The 22,338-nt window shown below is 34.8% G+C and overlaps 1 protein-coding gene across 1 annotated transcript in view; it reads left to right on the top strand.

Annotated features, from left to right (window-relative positions):
* TBC1D22A (TBC1 domain family member 22A) overlaps positions 1-22,338 on the top strand; it is a 146,554-nt gene that overhangs the window by 93,789 nt on the left and 30,427 nt on the right. Inside the window, exon 12 of the mRNA XM_042018268.1 lies at positions 20,544-20,639. Coding sequence (XP_041874202.1) covers positions 20,544-20,639 — 96 coding nt within the window. The remainder of the gene's footprint in view (positions 1-20,543; positions 20,640-22,338) is intronic.

Raw genomic sequence — 22,338 nt, 5'->3', positions numbered from 1 at the left:
GCATAACAAGTAGAAAGTTCTCGGATCAAAATATGATTTTGACTAACAGAAAGTACTGCAGATGTCTATGTATTTTTCCTATATGTGCTAGTTGTACAAGTTATGTACATGTTACATATTTAGTTTTGAACATGTTTTTATTTAATATCAAGTGATCAGGAAAGAAAAGTGAATAACAGAATAGGAATGCCTGCAGCTGCTAAAACTCATTCAGAATAAACGTAGACCTGAACTCACAAACCAAGAAAAGCAGAAAAACCTTCTGAGACAGAGTGACAAAAATATAGTGGTACTTGAAATTCCCATTCATGTAAATGTAAAGTGACATGGAAAGATTTGGGGAGAAAAAGAAAATTATATTCTGATACATAATCTTTAACTATGAACTGTGTGTTGCCAATTAGGAGCAAGAATTAAAGGTCATAATACTTTTATAAAAGTGTTAGAATGAAGAATGAGGACCCTAATTTTGCCATTATATGCAATATAATATGCCATCTATGGTGTTCCTGTGGAACAGGTTGGAGGAAGTCAAGGATAAGTAAAAGCAAAGAATTGTACCTTCAAGATTCCTTAGCCTGGGGGAGAAAAGAAAAAAAAGATTGAAAGAAGAATGTAGTACAAGTGTACAAAGTACATGTGACATAAGGAAAAGTTTAGTCACATTTAAAAACTGGTGTAAAGGTCCAAGCCTAAGATAGTTCTTTATACAGTGCACAGTTTAATTGTTGAATTCTTTACCACAACACTCCATGGGTCCTGAATGTTATGTGGATTCAGAAAGGGACTGAGCAAACTTATGAGAGAAAAATCTATCATTAGGAATTGAAGCAGATTCCAATATCTAGATCAAGATACCTCTGTGCTATGATGCTGGTGGATGGGAAGAAGTTACCTAAAGCTTGCACTTCCTTGAATTTTCCCTTACTGTTAACTGTCAAAGACAAGACAACTTAGATTCTTTAAGAGTAGCCATACTGGGACGCTGAAGCTCTGTTGATAACATGTGCATATATTCCACATAGAAGAAGATCTTTAGGTTAGAAAGATACTATTTTTTTACAGTTTTTTACAAACTCCATGTGATTCAAGACTGTTTCTTCTTCTACAAGGCACTGTGTTTTTTCATAACCGCATCACGGTTGGAATGTTTTATGTTGCCTCAAGGGTCTAAGGAATGTAAAGTTGACATGCAAAATTAGGCAGCATTTCTTCATTCACAGTATTTTTTAGCTTACAATACTGATATTGAATTTTTCTACTAATTTACATATTTAAATAGAAAATTGCAACATGTTGATTTGCGAGACACTGAAATCTGTGTTTTCTATGTAAATTTATTTTGTTTAAAAACTATGTTCTAAAATGTATCCTCTTTTGTTTTTCAAATATATTTTCTGCTCTTCTTTCCACGTACATTTTATTTGAGCACTTGGCAATATGACACAGTAAGAAAATTTAATTTCCTTGTTTGGTCTTCAAATATATGAAGGGAGCTGTGAGGAGAGCTGGTTTCTTCATTCAGTCCAGGTCAGCAGGTTGCTTGATTTGCTGACAAATAAATAAGCAGAGGAAAGTGCCAAGAAAAAAATTGATACAAATATTTTACATAAAATATGATTTGTATTATAGGAAAATTATCTTTGCTTCTAATTAAGAAAGCCTTTAAATAATTATTCATCAAAGTTCTTATTTTTAATGGGATTATGATAGGTAGACCTTTTTGTGTTAATAAACTTACTTAAAGTACAAAGTGGTTTCCTCTAGGTGTTAAGGTTGCTCACAGTGTAAAGACCTGCTTTTTGTCTCCTTTCTTTACTGCTTCCTTTTCCTGGTCTCAAGCAAACATCCATTTTGACCTCCAATTTTTCCAGTAATCCACTTTTTAATAATTTATATCTTATTTAGTTCCACATTATTCATATGAGAATCATTTTGTTCTTCACAAAATTTTAATATCAGTTTTGTATGTGTTTAAATGCTGGGAACACATATATCATATATTTGGAAATATATATTTCTTTAATTTTAAGCATGATAGTTTTCCACTATGGATAAGACATTTATATTGTTTAACAGCATTAACAAAACCTAGTGTTATTCCTTCAGCAGGGGAGCAGGGATGAAGCAGGGAGAACAAAGTGTAGGAGAGATGAGTCATCTTGTTTTTAATATTTCTAAATAAAACAGTTGTGTTAACATGCTTTGATCCTTCAATAAGTGCTTGGAAAATGAAGGGAAGATAAAAAATTCTTTCATCTTTTTGAATAATTTAAAACCATTTGGAATTTGGTTTTCTTCCAGGTTGTCCCTTTATATAAGTACTAAATACCACATTATTAGGTTTTCCATCATATTGCTAAATCCAGGTAATTAACAAAAAATTATGCAAAGTATGATGTTGCAGGTATTTTTATTGTAGTAAGTAAGTCTTGTAAAGCACTTTTTAATGAGGAATTCAAATTACTCATTTTGGTATTAAAATGTAATGACTATCTATTTTATTTTAGATGCATTTGAATTTATGATTTAAGCTACTCTCTGCGTTTTATCCCCTTAGCTTTTATTCCGATTAATCATCTTGTTGCTATAAATATTTTTTCCTAGTGTCATTTCCAAAAATTCTGCTAGTATCAGTAGAAAAGTAGACTTTGTAGAGTTAAATCTATATTAAATGTTTTTACTCACCAATGCAATTATTCCTTTTTCTTCTTGCCCTTATTTTGCTTCATTGCTTTCAGAAGTGCAAATAAATCCTGAATCAGAAAACTTCATATTTAGAAGGAGTTCTTGGGAGTGTGAAGATGAGCACATGTGGAATCATGCATATCTGTGCTAAAACAAGCCTAATCTCACACAAAATTATGAAACAGATGCCCATAAGTTCATTGATGTTGTGCAAAAACAGTGTGTTAACAACCTTGGGAGGTGTTTATCTCATCAAGTATGGGTCTCCTTGCAATCTACCTTTGGTGCAGCCTAGTTCTTTTGCATAATGCTATTTACTGAAACCAAGTGTGAGTTGTGAGTGCTTTCTTGTTCTCCTGTCAGTGAGAGGGTTGAACTTGTGGTGTCTCAGCTGCCATTAATTTCTTTCCTTCTGCCCATGGCTGTGACGAGGATCCTTTTCTAACGCAACTTTCTTGTTTATTAGACATGATTAAGTTTAGGCAAGGCACGGGGAGCTAGGCAGAGCTGGGCAGTTCTGTGTTGTGCTGTTGTGAGAGGAGGCTGGGAATGGCTGGCTGACCATGTTAGAAGCAGTCATTTCTGCCCATTTCTACATGAGATGTGAATCAGTTTTACTGACTGCATGTGCTAATAACTGTTTTTTCTGATGTAATTAGTAGAGCAGAATAGAATAGTTCATTTGGAAGGGAAGTACAATGATCATGAGTCCAACTGCCTGACCACATTATGATAAATTTTTGTTGCTCACTTACACTAAGAAAAAAAGAAAAATATCAATGCTTTACTGACTTCTGTTGATGCTTTCTCTTCCGTACATTACTAGGAAAGGGTGTCACCAAAATACTATATATTAAAATCTAGCACCACTGCAGATACAATTTTAGCTATATATTTTCACTGGGGAAGGTGTTTTGTAGGGCTTCATCCTGAGTTTTGATCTTTTTACAAGCATGATTGAGAGGTGCAGGAAACTATTTAACACATTCCTGCTGGAAAAGTTGCTGTTTATGTCACAGGAGCAGTGTAGTTTCTCAAGAAAATGTGATCAGTTGAGTCACTCATTAAGTTTTATTGCATCTCTGGTTTGCTGAGATGTCAGCTCGTGTTCTGAAAATAGTGTTCAGAAGCCTCATTCACCAATGCCTTATTCCTGAGAAGAGGCACAAAAGTCGTTCTCTGTATCTCCAAGCTGGATTTGATGCTGGCATGCTTCACAGCAGAGAGATTTCACTGTGTTCCTGTTTGCTCTAAAATGGACTGTAGAGTGTTGTGCACTATTGAAATAATCTGCTTCTGGTCAAACACAAAGGCATTTCACAGTCTACAGCACCATCCTTCATCCTTTATGGAGCAGTACAAGAATTTAAATAAGCTCTCATGCAAGGAAGATTATTTCTCTTTAATATAAACATTTTAACTGAAGGGAGGAAGAATATCTTAGTGCCTGTCAGGAAACAGAAGTGTAAACCCATTCGGTTTGTGGTTATGAAGTATAAGATTTAGAGAATTAACGAACTTGCAACTTAGTGTTGATTTAAAAGAGAATGTAGTACAAAAAGAATTAAGGTTTCCTAGGTTAGTTGATTCATTTTCTTTGCCAGCTTTCTGATGTCTTTCCTCCTTTCAGCCATTCTGTCTTATCTACAAGACTGCATAGACTTTTCCAGGTCATTGTGAAAATAAGTTTTGATATAATATTTAAAAATATTTAGTAGAAATAACCTTTCTAGAGGAAGGACACTGCTTTATCACTGGTCAGAAAGTGGAATTTATCATAACTAACTACTGAAATACAAATTTTTGGAAAGCACTTTATAATGTATTTATTACTGAATATCCACTAATGCACGTGAGCTAGAAAAATGCACTTTTTATTTTTCCTGCACTTTTTAGTTTTCCTACTAAAGCATAGCTTACTTTCATGGTGGAGTGTTGATTTTTGTATTTGAAATTACAAAAATAAAAGTGAAACCTCTATTAAGTTATGAATGACAATTCAGTTGCCTTGCTGAGTTGTCTGATACCTTTGTCGATATGGCAGTCTAGATTCTGGGGGCATGTTTGCAGAGATTTAATATCAGGCTTATCCCCTTGTTTCAGCTAAAGCCATATACACACCACTAAACAGTGCAGGGAGGAGACAGGCTGAGCTACTAAGAGATTCTACTTAGAGTATCAACCATCATCCATTTTTTGATCTGACCTCTGGTTTTCTTCACTTTATTAAAATGATTAAGAGCAAGTCTGTGCTTAGGTCCTTGCATCAGCAAAAATAAAAAGTGCTTAAGAAGAATTGAGTATTAATAGATGAGACATTCTGTATAGAAATTCAGTCTTTCTCACTGGTAGCACAATTACTCCACTCATCCTTTTCCTCTGACAAATGGAACACAACTGCTGCCAGTTGTCTGCTAATTGCATCCTTTTTATCAACTTCCAACTCTTTCTATTAAACTGTGATATGCTCTATTTAGTATATTATTCTGTAGATTTGTTTCTTAGCATTCCCACTCAACAGATATTTATTTTTGTCATGCATGTGTTTCTCTGCAAGAGTGAGGGAGTGTGAAAGAACGTGTTGAGCAGTGTCAGAAGAAGCTCATTGCTATTCTAACAGCATGACTGCACTCCTTTAGGAGGGCATTCAATCCTTGGCATTCATTCCCTCACACTGATGTGATAACAGAATAAAAGAGCTTTACAGCTGATTGAAGTCAAGTAGTAGAGCCATTGTAAAGGCTCACAAGAAGATTACTGATGAATACCATTACTGCTGGAGGTTGGACTAGCAATTGTGCATGTCCCTGCTTTCTTATAGAGAGTGAATAATGAAAGAGAGCATGTGTTAATAATTCTGAATTAGCTGTGCTTTCCTTTCCTAAAGGGAAGATGGTGGTGTCCATTTGACTTCAGAGTGCTAAGAATTATGTCAGAAATGTTTACCAAGTTCTGAGAAATCTTCATTTTTAAGTGGTAATTGGAATTGTGGTTGTATTAGTTCTCTATTTTTGAATATGAGAATAAAGGAAATTTAGAATGATATTCTGCTTTAGTCAAAAGGTGTTTGGCCACTTCAGTTATTAATGGAAATTCATAGTTTTCCCCATCTTTTGCACTGCAACATTTTCATTTTTCTTATGACAGGAAACAGATTGAAAGCTTTGAATTTATTGCAGTACATGGAACATTCTTTGCTTATAAATGAAACCGATGACTGAGATAAAATTGAAGGCTCTTCTGTGGTTTAGTTTGGCTGAACATTTTTGAAACGAAAATAGTTTGTGTCTGATTGTTTTTTCCTGCAGAGAGGGAGTGTATGGGAAAACATTACATGAAATTCCCAGTCTGACTCATTTTTTTCTGTTATGCTTTTAAGTAATGAAGGAATAAGAGATAAATAAAACTTTGCAAGAAGACTTTCATGTGCAAGAGTATAGTTCATAACTACGTGTACTACCTCTGACAAGACCCTGGATGCTCCATAAAATCACAGGTTGGCCTTAGCCGTGGTTCAATACATGACTGTATATGAGAACGTGTTTCAAAAGAATGATTGCAATCCAAACCAAACCACTGCAGTAGCTGTGTCATTCAGAAATGACTTTCTGAATCCTAGCAAGCTCCTTAGAGCCCTCTCTGGCCTCTACAAGATTCTTTTCATCAAACTCTGTTTGCTTCCTGATCCTCTCATCAGTCTTCCTGGCTCTGGTTGATGTTCTTTGCTGTAGTTTTTCTCCTGGTGTTCACTGTGGTCCCTGGAACTTTCAATTTGCCTGAAGGGAAGCTCCTAAGGGATCTCACTTTTCCTCTGGAGACATCATCCTGACCTCCTGGTGTCTGTTTTTGAATAAACCCCCACAAACTGAAAACATATAATACTCTTTTACAGTACTCTTCAGTTGGATCATCATAAATATCCATAGGATTACTGTACACTGTATAACCTTTAATACATATTCCATTGGTTTTGTAGATTGCAGTAATTGCATGCTGTGATTATTTTTTGTCCTTTATCTGTCTTTGAGAACAATGGCAGAAATTCCATAGATAGTGTTGGTATCTCTGAATGAAAAAGGTATTATGAAAGGTAATAAATGGAAATTATGCCTCCAACTTCTATTTTCTCTGAATTTGTTTCAAATGGAACTTTTATGAAACACAATAAATAGTATTGAAAAATGCAAGTTTTATGTAGTGACTTAGGAAATATTAATAATACCTTGAATAAGCTCAATAGATACCAATAGCTATACAGCAGGTTTTTGCATTCTAGGCAGAAATCAATATTTTGGAGAGGAAACATGGTCTAATAGATAGGACAGTAGAGATAGCAGTCGAAATGCCTGTGCTTTCTTGCTTTTTGATTTAAATACAATCAATTTTTCTTTCTTTCTTGCAAAAAGTTATGGATGAAAATTTCCAGATAACATTGCCTACTGTTTCCTTTCTGTAAAAGGAGAACAGACTTTGTGAAAATTTTATATAAATTTTTAAATACAAATCAGCTCAACAAAGACTGTATCTTCTGTTTATCCTTTAATAAATTCTCGTGTTGCTGAAAAAAGATCTTATACATTGTGCTCAAAGTTCCACAAAACTAATAGTAGCATTTTCATGATTGAGCTTTTGAGTTTTAATAATCTTCCTGCTCGTTAACAAACAGGTTTTCTTCTCTCTAATGGGATTCTGTCCTTGTTCATAGTAATTTATCAAACCTGTGGAAGAGCAGTGTGTTAATGGGAAAACAAATCAATCTGTCCTTTTCGAGAAGTATAAACAACTTTCATTGGTGATACTTTCTTAAAGCTTAGGTTGCAGACAGAGAAAAGTTGTCTCTTAAGTATGTTCTAACTTCATTTTAATATTTCAGAAAAAAATCTTTTTCTGCCGGTTATGTGCTGTTGGTTTGCTTTGAAACAAGCCAACACCTGCTTTTTAATAAAACATTTTCATAATTAAAAAACATCAATTTTGTTCAGTTTTCCATAAGATACAATTTGAAATGTTTTGTTTCATGATACTGTATGATTTTTGAAGTTAAATATTTAAGTGCAGACTAAATGTTTGTATGATTGCAGTATATTTATTTTTTTAAGTGTGATTATTAATATCATCTCTGAATACCTGCTATGTAAATTAGGTATATGGTAAAGAGATTTTTGGGATTCTGCCTCCCAGACTCCCTTCCTCTCTGGTATCGAGTCCTGTTTCGTTACACATGCGCTCTTCATGGCTTTTATTCTATCTGGGCTATGACTTGTTTTTTTCTTATTTTTCTTTCTGTTTTAAATTCTCTTTGCCTCTGGTCCTGTACCCATTATGGAAACAGAACTCTGCTGTTTGGTTCCCTGTAGGCTCCCAGTGAGCAGTGCTGACAACCTTTGCTTCCCGCCTGTTTCCATAGTAGCAGCACCTTGTCATTTTTGAGAAGTGATTATTAATTTGGTTTATAGTTTAAGTGCCCAGGCATGCAGTGAATTTTACAGCCTTCAAAGGCTAGCCAAGCTTTAGCGGGATAACATGAAAAATAAACAGCCCTTGGAATGCTCCTGATAGAGTCCTTGCTGTCTGAAAGTTATGTGGCAAATGCAGATTCTTGAAAGGTGGCCAGGATCCATCTTCAGTAGGTCATCACTAGTCCTCAGAGTTGTAAAACTTCTGGAATCAGTTAGTAGTTTGCCACCACTGTTTCTATCGCTGTGCCTGGATGCATGGCTCTGGGAGTCTCTTCAGTGTATAAATGTTCAGTATAACTTTGTGTGAACTGATCGCTCTGTTTCGCAGCTCATTTTGCACATTGCTTGTTTCGAGCATGTTTCTTCCAGCTACGTGCACTGTGCTGACTTCGTTTTGGCTGGAATGAGCTACAGATGTTTTCAGTGTGTGGTGAGTTTCATCTTTCCACAGAGCCATTCTGTAATAGCAGAGATTTTATACTAGTAAGTTTTTAATGCTACCCTGAAAAATGAGATGTACAGAAAACGGTTCTGAAATGCTATTGGATGATCATCATAAAATCTCTGCATAGTTTTTTTTGTAAGGTATCTAATTGCATTAAATATGGTTTATTTTTTATTTTATTTTTCTATATCCTTTGCTATTTTGATATTGATTTAGGATGTTTGGGAATTAAGGAATCACAATGTACAAAAAGTAACCATGGATGAGTAAGCTGTGTCAAAAATCTTGTAGCTATGTACCAAATGAAGTTGTATTTGCAGTTTACATTATTTGTGAGATATGAAAACATCAGCACTAACTTAAATTTATGCTCAAAAATACAGCTTTACATCCTTCTTTCCAGCATTTTGGAATATATATTAAACAGATGCTAAAGTCTAAAAGTTCAGAGTCTTCAGTCTTCATTGCTATAAGCAAAATAATGTGGGAAAAATCAGTTTAATTAATTTGGAAAATATTATAAAGCTGAAGGACAGATACAGTTAACAATTACATTTTGATGCCACATCCTTTAATAAGTAAATGTATTATTTTAGTTCACACTTTGGGTAGATAATATTTTATTTGGTTTCTGTTGTAATTTTCTAGAGGCTGAGTTGTTACTGTGCAGCATATTTGTTTCTTTCACATTCATTTTGTTGATAAAATTCCTCTTGAAGCCTGGCAGCATAATTTTTTTATTATTTTTTTTGGTGCCAGTTACAACTTAATAAGAGAGATTTAAAGAAAATTATATGTAATTTTTTTTCTTTTATAACAGTAGAAAACAGATCCAGTAAGAGTTATTTATAATCTCACTATGTATTCTTTTAAAGTCCTAAATAAAATAAGCAAGTAAAATGCTTCTGAAAATATGGGGAGATGCTTAGGAATCTAATGCAGTTTCCAGGTTGTTTCAGTGGGACTAGTATTGTATTTGGTCAATAGTTTTTGATAAAGGAATTCACAGAAGTACTATACTAGATGTTAACTATGAATTTCAGCTGAAGAGTCTGTGTTCAGTCAAAAAAATCAACAAGAAAGCTTTTCTTTGGATCAAAGCTGTCCTCCTATTTTGAGCTGCTTAAGGGTAGAGGTCGTGATTAGGGCACTCTTGTTTGCTTTGTCATCTGTTGGAAGTGTCTCAGGCTCCTGGTACTGAAGACTCAGTCCTGTAAATGTCAGCATGGATTAGTGGAGAGTTGCTCACAAAAGCTGATGGAAAGAGAACAGCAAGTCATGTTTATTGACAGCAATAACAGATTTGAGTAACTTAAACTTCACAGTCTGGTGATGTCATGTCAAACAGGAAAAACATGAAGCTGTGCAGGTTACCTCAGGCTGTCAGTATGGAAAAACCTGTTGTAGAGCAAGAGCTTTTTAAGCCCTTGTGCTGTATTTGTGATGGAGTAAGGATTTCCAGAAAAACCTCAATGCATTATTGATAGTATTAAAATGAATAAAGCTGCATGCAGGTGGTAGTATCTTAAAATCTGCCTCACTTTCTGCCACTTTTTTCTTCATTTACACCACTGCTGGATATTCTTGTACGAGCTTTTCTAAGAAAGTGGCTGCTGGGAAAGCCTTGATGGTTAGTGTCTGATACACCTGAGATGGAGAAAAGTACAAAAGTGCTACTGTTGTAATCATCTTGTAATTGCTCAGGGCTCTTCAGGGTCAACATAGAAATTTCGTTTTTCAGAGATAAGAATAGTAGCATCAGAGGTAACCTCCAGAGAACCTTGATAAAGCAGATTGCAACAACTCTATGGGTGCTGCCATTCCCACATGAGTCTTTTGCTTTATGCTGCTGTCTTCAGTCAGTGGTCTGGTGTGAAAACTTACTACTAAAGCAGACTTTGTCTTGATTGTTCTGCAGTTGATTGTCAACATCTTAAGAAGATTTAAATCAAAGATCTTACCTTGATGTGTGTCCTGAAAGACATTTAAGTTCTGAGCAGGCTATGGCATCTATGGAGTCATTTAGCATCTTCAGAACTTTAGTGTTATTCACAGGAAATATTTTTGCTAAATCTAATAAAGGCAATCGTATTTAGTGGATGTAGTCTCTCATTCTGATCAGAGTTCAGCAAAGCTGCACCTGATCATCACTATTAATTCTTTGTGTGCTAACCAGTTGGTAGATGGGAATAGAAGTTATCTGTAAAGTAGTTTTGGATTATCTTGGTGAGTCTTTTGTATTAACAAAAGAAGCAGCTAGTCTTATTCATCCCAAAAAGATCAAGCTCCTGGTGATAGCTATCAAGTATTTAATGAATTTAATTAAAATTCGTGCATTATTAACATTTCCATCTGTGATATTGAGTGACTAGCAATTTTCAGATACTTGGAATGAGTAATGTTGGCTTTTCAGTTGCTTTTGACATCAGCCCTTTTATAAACCTGCCGTTTTGCACAATCACAACTATAGAGCCTCTGTGCTGGACGTAGCTGAAGAGCAGCTGAGTAATGTTCTCAGATGTTTTGCTTTTTCTTCTCTTTAATCAGACAAGATGTTGCTGCATTCAGCAACTGCCTACTTTAGTTTTGGTGGCATAATTAGCTTGTTTTAATAGAAGTTGGATGAAATGTGAAGTGTGCAGACCAAGGAATGTTGTAAGCAGTCGTCATATGGTCACAAAAAGCTTGGTATAATTAAATCATCATCATGAAGCAAGACTGAACATTCAGGCAAATTGCCATCCCTAAGTAGAGACTGATTCAGATAGTGTTGCTCTGCAATGAAACAGTGTTTTCTTGAATAAGATTTTTGCAGGACAGCAAATGGAGAAAAATACCAGTCCCAGCTATTTCCTAGCCTCTAACAGGAATAACGGTGATCAGAAATTAAGGATTTTGTTGTTTGTTTCTTGTTTTGTAGAATATAATGTGGTTTAATGATGGGAAAAGGGGAAGCAGCCAGTGATGTGTCTTAAGTATATTGATAATGGTTGTGCTAGAAAGTTGCATGATGTTCTTGACTGTGTTATGACTTAACACTGTTGTGCCTAAACTTGTAAAGATTAGCATGGAAAACGGGGAAGGAAGGTATATCTCGTGCTTATTACTAAATACTTTTGGTATTTGCACTTACCATCTTAGTCAACAAGACCACCGATTAGAAAACGTGACTGAACATGTGACAAACTTGTTCATTCTCAGCTCTTAAGGTGTGTTCCTTGAAAGAAAAAAAAAGTTGTTGAAATAGTTTTCTTGAAAATTTATTGTTCTTATTAAGAAGAAAATAGGTCTTTCCTAGAACACACAAGGTCGTGGTCAATCTAATAAGAAATCTTCATAAAACTTTTACATTACGTTGATGTAATCATTCCCCGATTTACAGAAGTAGGAATTTTAGGAATTTAGAGTTTTTATTCACTGAACAAGAATTCAGCAATATCTTTGTTAGATTATTTAATATGCTTTGCTCAAATGACCTGTAATACTTTATTTAAGAGTGTTCATTGTAATCAAACTACCAACTTTGTCCAGAAAGGTGCATGAGAACCTTGCTATCTGGAAGTGACATATGTAGCCTAAAACATACTTCATACTTCTGCAGTGTGTCAGTAAGCACTTTCTTGTTATTTGATGAGAAGTTGGAATAAGCAACCATTATTTTTTAATACTGTTACTTACATTTTGCTTTAGTGTCTCAGTATAAATATGTGATATATATGTGTAGAGGTATTCACACTATTTTTTTCAGTTGTGAAATGGTAGACTAGCACTTACTACTTTCTATAGGTCTGCCTTGAAGTATTAATTTGATACATTTTATTAAAGCTAATAATATGATAAAGCTAAAGCCAATTAATTAAACAATGATACAACTATTATATAACTATTTCAGTATCTTTGAAATCCGAGGACTAAAAGCTCTAGTGATTGTCTTGAGCATGTATTTCAGTAGATTTGATAACCCATGAATACCTGCAGAAAAGGATATCATTGTTGTCTTTTTAATGAACTAACAATTTCATACAAAAAATTCAGCAGTACCACTGTTTAGTATAAAGGGATACATGTAAATGAGGCTAATGCTGAAATTATATTTAAACAATGCTGACAGTTCTTCTATTGTGCCCATTAATTAATTTCCCAGCATTGAGGTTCTCTGGGAATGAACTATAAAAATAATTAAAATAATACATGAGGTAAATAATTTTGAAATTCAAAAGGTGAAATAGGGAATTATTTTAGTAAATATTAGTCATACTGCTTGTTTGTGCTCATTTGCCTTTTAAAAGCAGGTTACTGAGGAAGTGTGGTCTGGTTTTGGTTCACATGGTCTGCTGAAGTTCTCACAGGTGGAAAAGTTGCCATATTCTTTTTTAATCAATAGTGTTTGTCCCTATTTCAAATCAGTAGTTTTCTTAAAGCGGGTTGGCATTTATGTAAAGATATTTTGACTTGCAGCAAAGTACTTCAAAATTCAATCAGTTGCAGCATATATTTATTAATGATCTGGATTAAGTTTGTGCTTTTTAAGTTAAATCTACTTTTAAGTAGAATTCTTTGAATAAGAGCAGTGTTGATTTTAGTGTGGCACAGCTTTGCTGTTTTTCCACCACATTTTTGGCCAACTAATTGGTGTCAAGTCATGACTTGAGATGGAATTTAAATGTTTAAGTACAAATTAAATTAGTGATTTCAGATAGAATGAGTGGGGTTTTAATTAGAAGAAAAGTTCAAAACAGATTTCTTTCCAGCCGGACAGTCATGTCTGAATAATTGAAGCCCAGTTTTAAGCCTAGCTTAAAATAAAATAAGTCTTTGCAATACCTATTCTTTTAATCATTGAATGGTGAAGCAAAGATGAAATCCAAATTTTGGTATCTCAGATGTGCATGCCTTTGAAAATATTTTGTCTGGAGGTTTTTAGTCAAATCTGCCATGTAACCTATTAAAAAAGAAATAGCCTGCAGGTTTTCGAAGGTGTTTTCTGCAACTTCACCTATGCTGGGGAGGCAGCTAGTTGGTCACTTCCGGGTTTATCCTTATCTTTTCGCTCCTCAGACTTTCCATAACAACTTGGTACTTCCATAACTTCACATGTGCAAGAGGGATTTTAAGTTCAGGTGGGGGAATCTCAGCAAATTAAAGACGCAAAGTGAATTTTCTGGGAAATAGCTAGAGATTTAGACTTCCCAAGGGTGTGGGAGTTTCTGAAAAGGCTGTTGGTAGTGTTGTCTTCTCATACTGTCTTACAGCTTGTGTGATCTGTCTGCCTAAGCCTTTTCTGAGGAAAAGACTCAGGGCTAAGGTGTGTAGGGATGTATATGCTTCACCTTTATATGTATGAGAAACAGAATTAATTGTATGCTTGTATTTCATGTTGTTAGAGGAAGTAAAGGACATAGTGATGTTCAGTGGTAATTACACAGAGATTCGCTACTTTGAGTCATTACACTGTGTCATGGTTTGGTAAGATAATTAGGAACCATATTAATGGCTCTAACCTAAATACTTTGGTTTTTTAATACATCAGTTATGGTGAATGAAAGAAAATATAGCTATAAGTAATCAACTGCTCTCTAAAACCTAAACAGTGTAAATTATCTATTGTTATTGATGTGGGCTTATAATGTAATGTGGCTCCTACTTGTTAATGCACTTAAAACCGACCTGGATGAGTTTCATTAGTTCTTGCTGCTGGTTCTGTTCTCATCACCAAACAAATAACTTGCAGAAAGTAATTTTTTGTTTATACTAGAGAACCCACAAATATGTATATTAGATTGGGGTTTTATATACATCCCTCACTATTACTGTTATCTAAAATCACAGTGATTGATCTGTCACTGGCAGAATTCATGCTCATATTGCCACGTCCCTGTTTTTGCTATGTTCTATGTAGTAATAACTAGTAGGTCAAATGGAAGTTGTTTGCCTTTTCAAATTGTAGAAATTCAAAGAGGCACATTAAATAATAGGTTTTCCAGCAAGTACAAAGAACAGCTCATGGTCACTCTTCACAAGAGGCTTATTAACATGGAAAATTAGAGAAGAGAAATTCTATTTTCTGATAGTCTCACTATCCATAATGCTTCTGTATCTATCTAGGTTCTTTGCAAAGTGATATTAGAAATAAGTATTGCAAAGTGTTCTCCTTGTGTAGAGTTCAGCATCTTCTTGCATTTGTATCAAAGGCATTTTTCAAGAGAGCTGCTCTACTCCACTTTCTTCTGTCAATATCCAATTCAGCAAGAAAGAGCTATAGGGGAGTTTCATAAGAAGCTCCATTCCTTTGCTAAGATCTAGCAACACTGCTGTGTGCAAAGATAATAAACCACCATGCAAGAGGAGAAAAATAGCTATAAAGATGCCAACATTTCAGCGTTGGATGTGAAAGTGCTTCATTGAATGAGAATCCACTTGACATCCTAGTCATGACTGAACTCTTTAAAAACTTTGTGGTGAATTCTTTAAAAGAACCAAATGAGAAACATTGATTTTTGTTTTCCACCACAGTTTATTCTGGAAAAGCTAGGACAAAAAAGTCAAATACACACTTTGTTAGTTATTTTTTACTCTATTTGAATTGAGCATATTAGCATGTGAAGAGGGCAGTAATTTAAACTCCATTCCAAAAATACAAGGTCATGTGGAAATTTATATGAAAGATGCTTCATAAAACTAAATTATTAGTTGAAGAGTGGATAAATCAGGTAAATAGTTATTATAACTAACATCCCTTTGTACTTGATATTGATTCACAGTCTTAACATGCATTTTGCATGCTATATGGAGCATTCCAACAGGGCAAGGTATTGATCCAAAAAAATTCCAGCAGTGGTCTGTGTTCTTTGTGGCTGGGATTTCACAGCAGAGGTATAATATATCACAAGTCATGTTTTAGGAATTGTTGCCAAGTTGTTGTTGACTTGATCAGAGAGGCCAATGACTAAACTGTTACGAAAACTGATCTACACCTAGTTTTCAGCATAAATTTGCCAAACCTAATAGAACATTGTATGATAAGTAATTTTTTTGAACATACCCAGCAGAAGTAGGAAATGTAAAGAGAGTTCTTGTAACTTTTTCTTAAAAATAGCTCTTCCAGAAGGGATTTAGTGAGCTCTAAGAGCTGAGATATTTTCATAGTATTTTGGCTGTGACAGATACTTCTAGCTTGATGTTACGACCTGGAAATGTTACTTTCCATTAAAGATTTTGAAATGCTATGAAATGTGTTTGGATCAGATTTTTTTTATGCAAAGATCAAACCTGCCCATACATTTTCTTGTTAACTGATGGATGTTTGCATTAGAAACAGCTACTTGTAGGCCTTAGCTATAAGTTAGGTTTTATGTTTGTTTGTTTTTTTAAAGCATAAAAGATCCAGCTTCGTTGCCTAGTTTATGGTGAGATTGGATTCAGCTTAGACAAGTGCTCTTGGTCACTTACTGCTTTCAGGATCATTGTCTTGGGAATAGTTGTAGCGAAGCAAAAACAATGATAGAAGACAATCCAAAATGTGCAAACTCAGCAAAAGTGTTTTTAATAGCTATTTTTGCATATAACTATAAGAAAACTTTTTAACATGTATGATGAATAAAATTTAAATTTTTTAGCACCATTTAATAATCGAAATTTCATTATGTAACTGACTGGAATACTGACAAGTGGGAGAAGGTTATTGATCCAACATGAGCTGGTAGGCTGCTGTGTATAATCAAAACAGTTGCAGTCTGCAAAGTATTCCAGTATTTTTTAGAATGACAAGGTTAAGGTGACTTCAATTCAGTGTTCTCTAAACTTGATTGTAATATTCTTTCACCATGACTATATATGTTATTTTAAGAAAGTGTTGAGATGATTTTTGTAGGGGGAAATCACACCTCACAAAGCTTAAGAGCCTGTGAACACATGTACCAGGTTGATGTAGAATACTGAGATTGCTGAAAACAGTGAAGAGGACTCTTCACTAAAGGTTATTAAAGAAGAAACACAGCTGTGGAATTCAAGGGAATGCCCTTGTATGAATAATAACTGCCTGAAAGATAGAAAACAAATGTTAAGAACAAGCAGGCAAGTTTCAAAATTAAAGGCAATAACATGTAACTCTTTTGCAATTTGCCATGAGGCTTAAGGGCTTTCTGCTGAAGAGATAAAAAAAGGGGTACGGGAACAACTGAGGCAGCAAAGTTTGCTGACAACACCATGTTACTAAGGGTAGTAACGGTGAGAGGTGTACAGCAGAGTCACAGGACTTCATGTTGCTCTTAACAGCATAAATAACAGGTGAAATTTTGTGTGGACAAATATAAAGAGATATTGTGTGTTTGGACCAATCCTAGCTTTACTGGTATAACTATGGGCTTCTAGGTAGCTTCCTATAGTCAACCACAAGAGAAAAACACAAGCTCAGTAGCAGTCAAGGATAGAAAAAGAAAAAAAACCCAACAAGATTAGGAATTATTGGGAAAGGTAAGGAGAACAAAATATCAATATCCACTATGAGAGTTATATTCTTTCTGCTACTTACATGGTGTATACCGCTCAGACCCCCGCACTGTAACAAGACCCTATCTATTTCAAAATCAGAAAACTACAGGAAAGGGTGCTTAAGAAGGCTGAGCAAAGGTGGTGGAACTGGTACATTATGAACAGTGGAATAGACAAAATAATTCTAGTCTGCAAGAGAGAAGGAAATATGAATGGATTGAAGAAAGTGAACAGGAAGTGATTCATACTCTTTCAGTGCAATAACTGAACTATTGTGCGTGAACCTAGCAGGTGTTGGGTTTAAACCAGACATGCTATATAGCATGCACTTGTGTTTTGGAATTCTTTGTTCCAGGACTTGGTAGTTTACAAAAAAGCTTACAGTTGCAAAAAGATTTAGGAAGTTAAGTGAAGACAAATCCATTAACACCTATTAAATGGACATATTCTACAGCTTCTCTTAGGACATCTCTGAGCATGAAACCTTTGAAACTTGGAGTATTCTGGGGACGTACTGCTGTATCTTGCACTCCTATACTCAGTTATCTGCTGTTGGTCATTCCTGGTGAAAGGCTAGTTACTGTGATGGACCTCGCTGGTGTGATCTTGCTGTGTTTCCTCTCAGACTAGAATTCTTGAGTCTGTTTTGATGGTGGATTGAGTCTGTGCCTAGGAAGTCGAAGCTCCTGGCTGATCAAAAATGAAAACCTTGGAAGAGCAGCCAACATATTCCACTTTCCATGATGTTCTTGTGCTGGTTTCTTTCTCTTTTTCTGCCATAGACTGCTTGGATATTTTGGCAAAAATTATTTAAATCTCTTTTCACCTAAACTATCTGCTCTTTGTAATGTGGTAGAAATGGAGTTTCCTAAAGTTGCTGTATTCATATGTAATCATTGAGTGTTTGGAAGTTCTTGTGTCTGAGCTATTATTTGAATGTGAAATGTGGATTAGTACCTAAGCCTGAAAAAATGTCATAGCTTTAATTATTCTGAGTACTTAAACAATAATCTTGTACTGTATTTATTAACAAATAAAATAGCATGAGGTATACACTCCCTAAATGTTGAAGTATCCAGGGTGGGAGGCAGCTTAGACTAATCATTCACAAGACAATAATCAGTCTTGTCATACAACAAAATTAGCATTCTTTTGGTGGTCATCTAATTCAAGAAGTTTGGGGAGTGCAGTTCAAATAATGCCTTTAATTTCAGCTACAGAGGAGATCCAGCATTTGCAGGGCAATGAGATATTTGTGATGTTAACAATCTAAATGATTTTTATTGATAATGACAGATGGTTCTTAGATAATGTGCTTCGTGTCGTCTGTAATATGTTCAGACTAAGTCTTCTGGAAGGTTGTACATCTGCCTTTAGATTTTTTGCTAAAATATTTAAATCAAGGTCATTGTTTATACTTGATTTTAAATAGCTTTTAGCTGGTAGCCTGTATTTCTGTACATTTAGAGATCAAACTGTTTGTAACTTCAAAAGCTGCAAATGGAAAAGTATAATAGGTATCAGGTGTTAGAAAAGGCAATTATGCATTAGCTGTTTTACTCAATTTCTAAAACTGTCTAAAACTATCCATTGGAAATACTTTGTACCTAGACTTATCTCTGAAGCATGATGAATTTTTAAATCTGTAGGGGATATGCATTTTTTCTCTAATGAATTGCATTTTTAAACCTATTTCGTTTCATTTAAAAGCACTGAAGAAACTTGTATGGGTAAAAAAAAAAAGTTAAACAGAAAAATCACAAGATGAAGTAGAGGTTCTTATACATGTCCAGATAATTTTTCTGCAGTTCCTTAAACATATTTCCAAAATTAGCTAATTCTTATTTTCAGTTCCAAGTACACTTTTAGACTTAAAAGCTTCCCTCCAAATAATTGGCATTATCTGTTTTCTGGAATCTTACTGATTTGGTGGACCATATGGTCTGTAGTTTCTGTAGCTGTTAACAAGGTGTTTTACAAACCTCTTGTAGCACACTCTGCTCTTTTATCAGTCAAGGATAGAGGAGAAGGAAAAACAGTAGTAGGAGAATATTTTTCCTTGCCCACTTGTTATAGCTGGCAAGTTTATTGCACAAATTTTAAATACCATGTTGTTCTAGGTTAAATAGCAATAAAATAGGTATTTTATCATGTTATTCTTTATGTAAGAAGTTGTTTCAGTTCACTGTACTTGAACAGAACACTGTATTTTTCTAAAGAGTAAACTTCAGTTTTGAAATGACCAGCAGAGAATATGAAAAAACTTGCTATATTTTTAAAGCACGATAATTAGATCTTGTAAATTATATAGATATCACCATTAAACTATATCTCCATTTGCCAGATTGTATAGTTTAATTTTATAATTATTATTTTTAAATTCTATTTTAATGAGATTTTACATAGCATTAATCCACAGTCATAACATTGATTATTTAGTATCATAATTCTTTTTTCAGTTCTCAGTGGTATAGAAAATAAAATATAAGATTAATTTGGTACTATGAAAAAACTTAATGTTGTCTTTTAAAGGCAGCATCACAAAATTTTCTAAACTCTTACGTATACTTATAAAACACTAACTTCTAGGGGGAGTTTTATAAAGTGATACAATCGGATGACTCGAACCAGAACAGAAAGCTGCAGATCTGAATACAAAACTGAGCTTTAAATGTTTCATCTTACAAGTAGATTTTTTTCCTGTAGTGAAAACATCTAATTCAGTTCTATATAATCCAAGTTACTTATTTTTACAATGCTTAATAATTTCCTATAGCAAAATTTATACTTCAAAAGCTACTGCTAGTAATAGAATTGACTCTTAATAAAGGAGATGAAGTGTTGGGGTTCCCCCCCCGCCATGTGGTCCTGGGAGAGGGGTCCTGGGGTAGAGGCAGGGCCTATGGGGTTTCCCTACTCCTTGGTCAGCCCCATTCCCCATTGGTTGTTTTGTGTTCCCCTGCCCAGGAAGGACCCTCTGGTCCCGTGATTGCCTCAGTTCTTGGGCAGGTCACCAACCAGGCGGTTGGAAAAATAAACATCTCTGAAAATATCTACCGAGAATCGGTCCATATATTCATTTCCACGGGCCTTGTTGTCTGATACACGTGTTGCAAGAATCCCCATTGCAACAATGAAGCATATGTTCATGCCACAATGTTGAGCTGGGCAGTACAGTATTTCATACCAGAAATAAGCTAATGGATAACACCACAAATGGAAAGCACATCAGTAAAGAATGAATTTAAATATGAGAAATGGATGCTGCCTCATCTCTGTCCCCGTTACAGATAATAGCAATGAATAGGTTTGGCATAGATGAAATGCAAGCGTGTTTGTGATACAAAGAGCTGACATTTGTAGTTAGAAGTAAATGTCGTAAAAATACACTTGGGGCATATGGTGATCAAAAGTATTATTATTGGTGTATTGAAAGGATGATCTATTTTTATTTTTTCTAGTCTGAACCAGAGGGGTTTTCTCACTTCCACTTGTACGTCTGTGCTGCCTTCCTTGTCAGGTGGAGGAAAGAGATCCTGGAAGAGAAAGATTTTCAAGTAAGTGAAGGGGATATTTTTCAAGCACAGGGTGGCATTTCTTAGATTTACCTTCCTAACATTACTTGAGGATGAATTTAAGACAAAATAGGAGCAGCAAGACTGACAATACCTTACTTACTTAGAGTTGTTCCAAAATGCTTAGATCTGAAGTGATGCAGTAGGAGATGTGTTTTCTTTGTCCACTTTGGGAAAAAAAAAATGCTGTTTTAAGTGAGGCAGACTTTGAGAAGATGATTTCTGGAGATGTTGTTACCTTGGGATTTTGCAGAGATTTTCTGAAAAGCTAACTGGATTTTTTTAATCTTAAATGCATCACTGAAGTATTTATTTATAATTTCTCATCCGTGTAACAGTCTCTAACAAGGTCATGGTTATTCTTTCAAAAAAGCTGGGTAAGCAGTCTCTTAAAATAAGTAGCCTGTTTTTCATTCGGAAGTAAAAAGACCTCAGGCCCCTACATTTCAAAACCTAACATTTTTCCAGCAAAGAGCATATCAGGACGTTGTTTGTAAGAAGACTTGAGTATGGTAGATAGGCAAATCATTTGCATACATCTGTAGAAGTCCAGTTATTTTTGTAAACTGATGACAGTTCACTTTCATAGAAATATTTATATTGAGTTTTACCCTGTGATACCCATTCGGTGCCTAAAAGGCTTTAAAGTTTTGTTTGAAGGCTGAATGTGAATAGCCTGTGCTGCAAAACCCCCACCATTGCCTACCCCGGGGAAATGGCCCATTACCAGCTTATTTTCTCTCCATCTGACTGAACTCTGTGCCCCTGTACAAATGAACCGTTGTGCCAATTTGTGTATCACTTCAATCTGTTTTATCTTTCGTCATGAAAGGATTTATTCAGAGCTGTCATTGCCTGTCTTTGCAGTAAATAAATCCCTAAGGGCACAACATAACAGCTTTAATTTTTACTACCTGCTAACACTGTCAGATTTTCTCATTTTATGGTACTTTGTCAAAATCAACTCTGATGTTGGTATCCATACCTCTTGATTACAACTGTTCACTGTTAATCCTCCCTATTAAATTTTTCATGTTGATTTCCTGCACCAAAGAGCATAATTTTCCCCTCTCTACCAAATCTATTACAACTATGTTTTAAATAAATAATCCCAGAGTATATACTATGAAGATTGGTTTTGTTCTCCTTACACACATTCAGATTTGTTTACTTATTTAATAATTAAGATATTTCTTTATGGTTTAATTTCTTTATAGGCCATGTAAACTAGACTATAAAGTACAAAAATCAGGAATACACTGGAATGCATTTATCACACTGCTTTAGTTTGCTTACAACATAGAAATGCAATTGGTAATTTTGAGGATCTGTAGATCCATGCTGGTTTTATCACCATCATATGTTATCACTAAAAGGCTTGGCCTTCTTTATTGTCTAACATGACCTTTTCAAATGGCTAAACTAAAGTGTTATCAATTCTCTAAATGATACTTCTGTCCCACAGGCAAGAATAATATCCATTATTCTTCCACTTTGTTAATAATAGCTGTAGATCATTGCCTAGTCTTCAAAGTAATAAGCACTTAAACTACATTGGAAAATTGGGAAGTTCAGTATATGCTGTTTGGAGTACTCTGATTGCATTGAATTCACATTATTGAGAAGTCATAGCTGTAGTACATTTTGTACAGAAGTTTTTTGTTCCATAAACTGTATCAAG

The sequence above is a fragment of the Corvus kubaryi genome, unplaced genomic scaffold, assembly GCF_017639235.1.
Source record: "Corvus kubaryi isolate FWS band 111438036 unplaced genomic scaffold, C.kubaryi_AGA036_p1.0 137, whole genome shotgun sequence".
Classification (NCBI taxonomy): Eukaryota; Metazoa; Chordata; class Aves; order Passeriformes; family Corvidae; genus Corvus; species Corvus kubaryi.
Note: the sequence above shows the minus strand (reverse complement) of the source record. Positions and strands in the feature narration are given on the sequence as shown.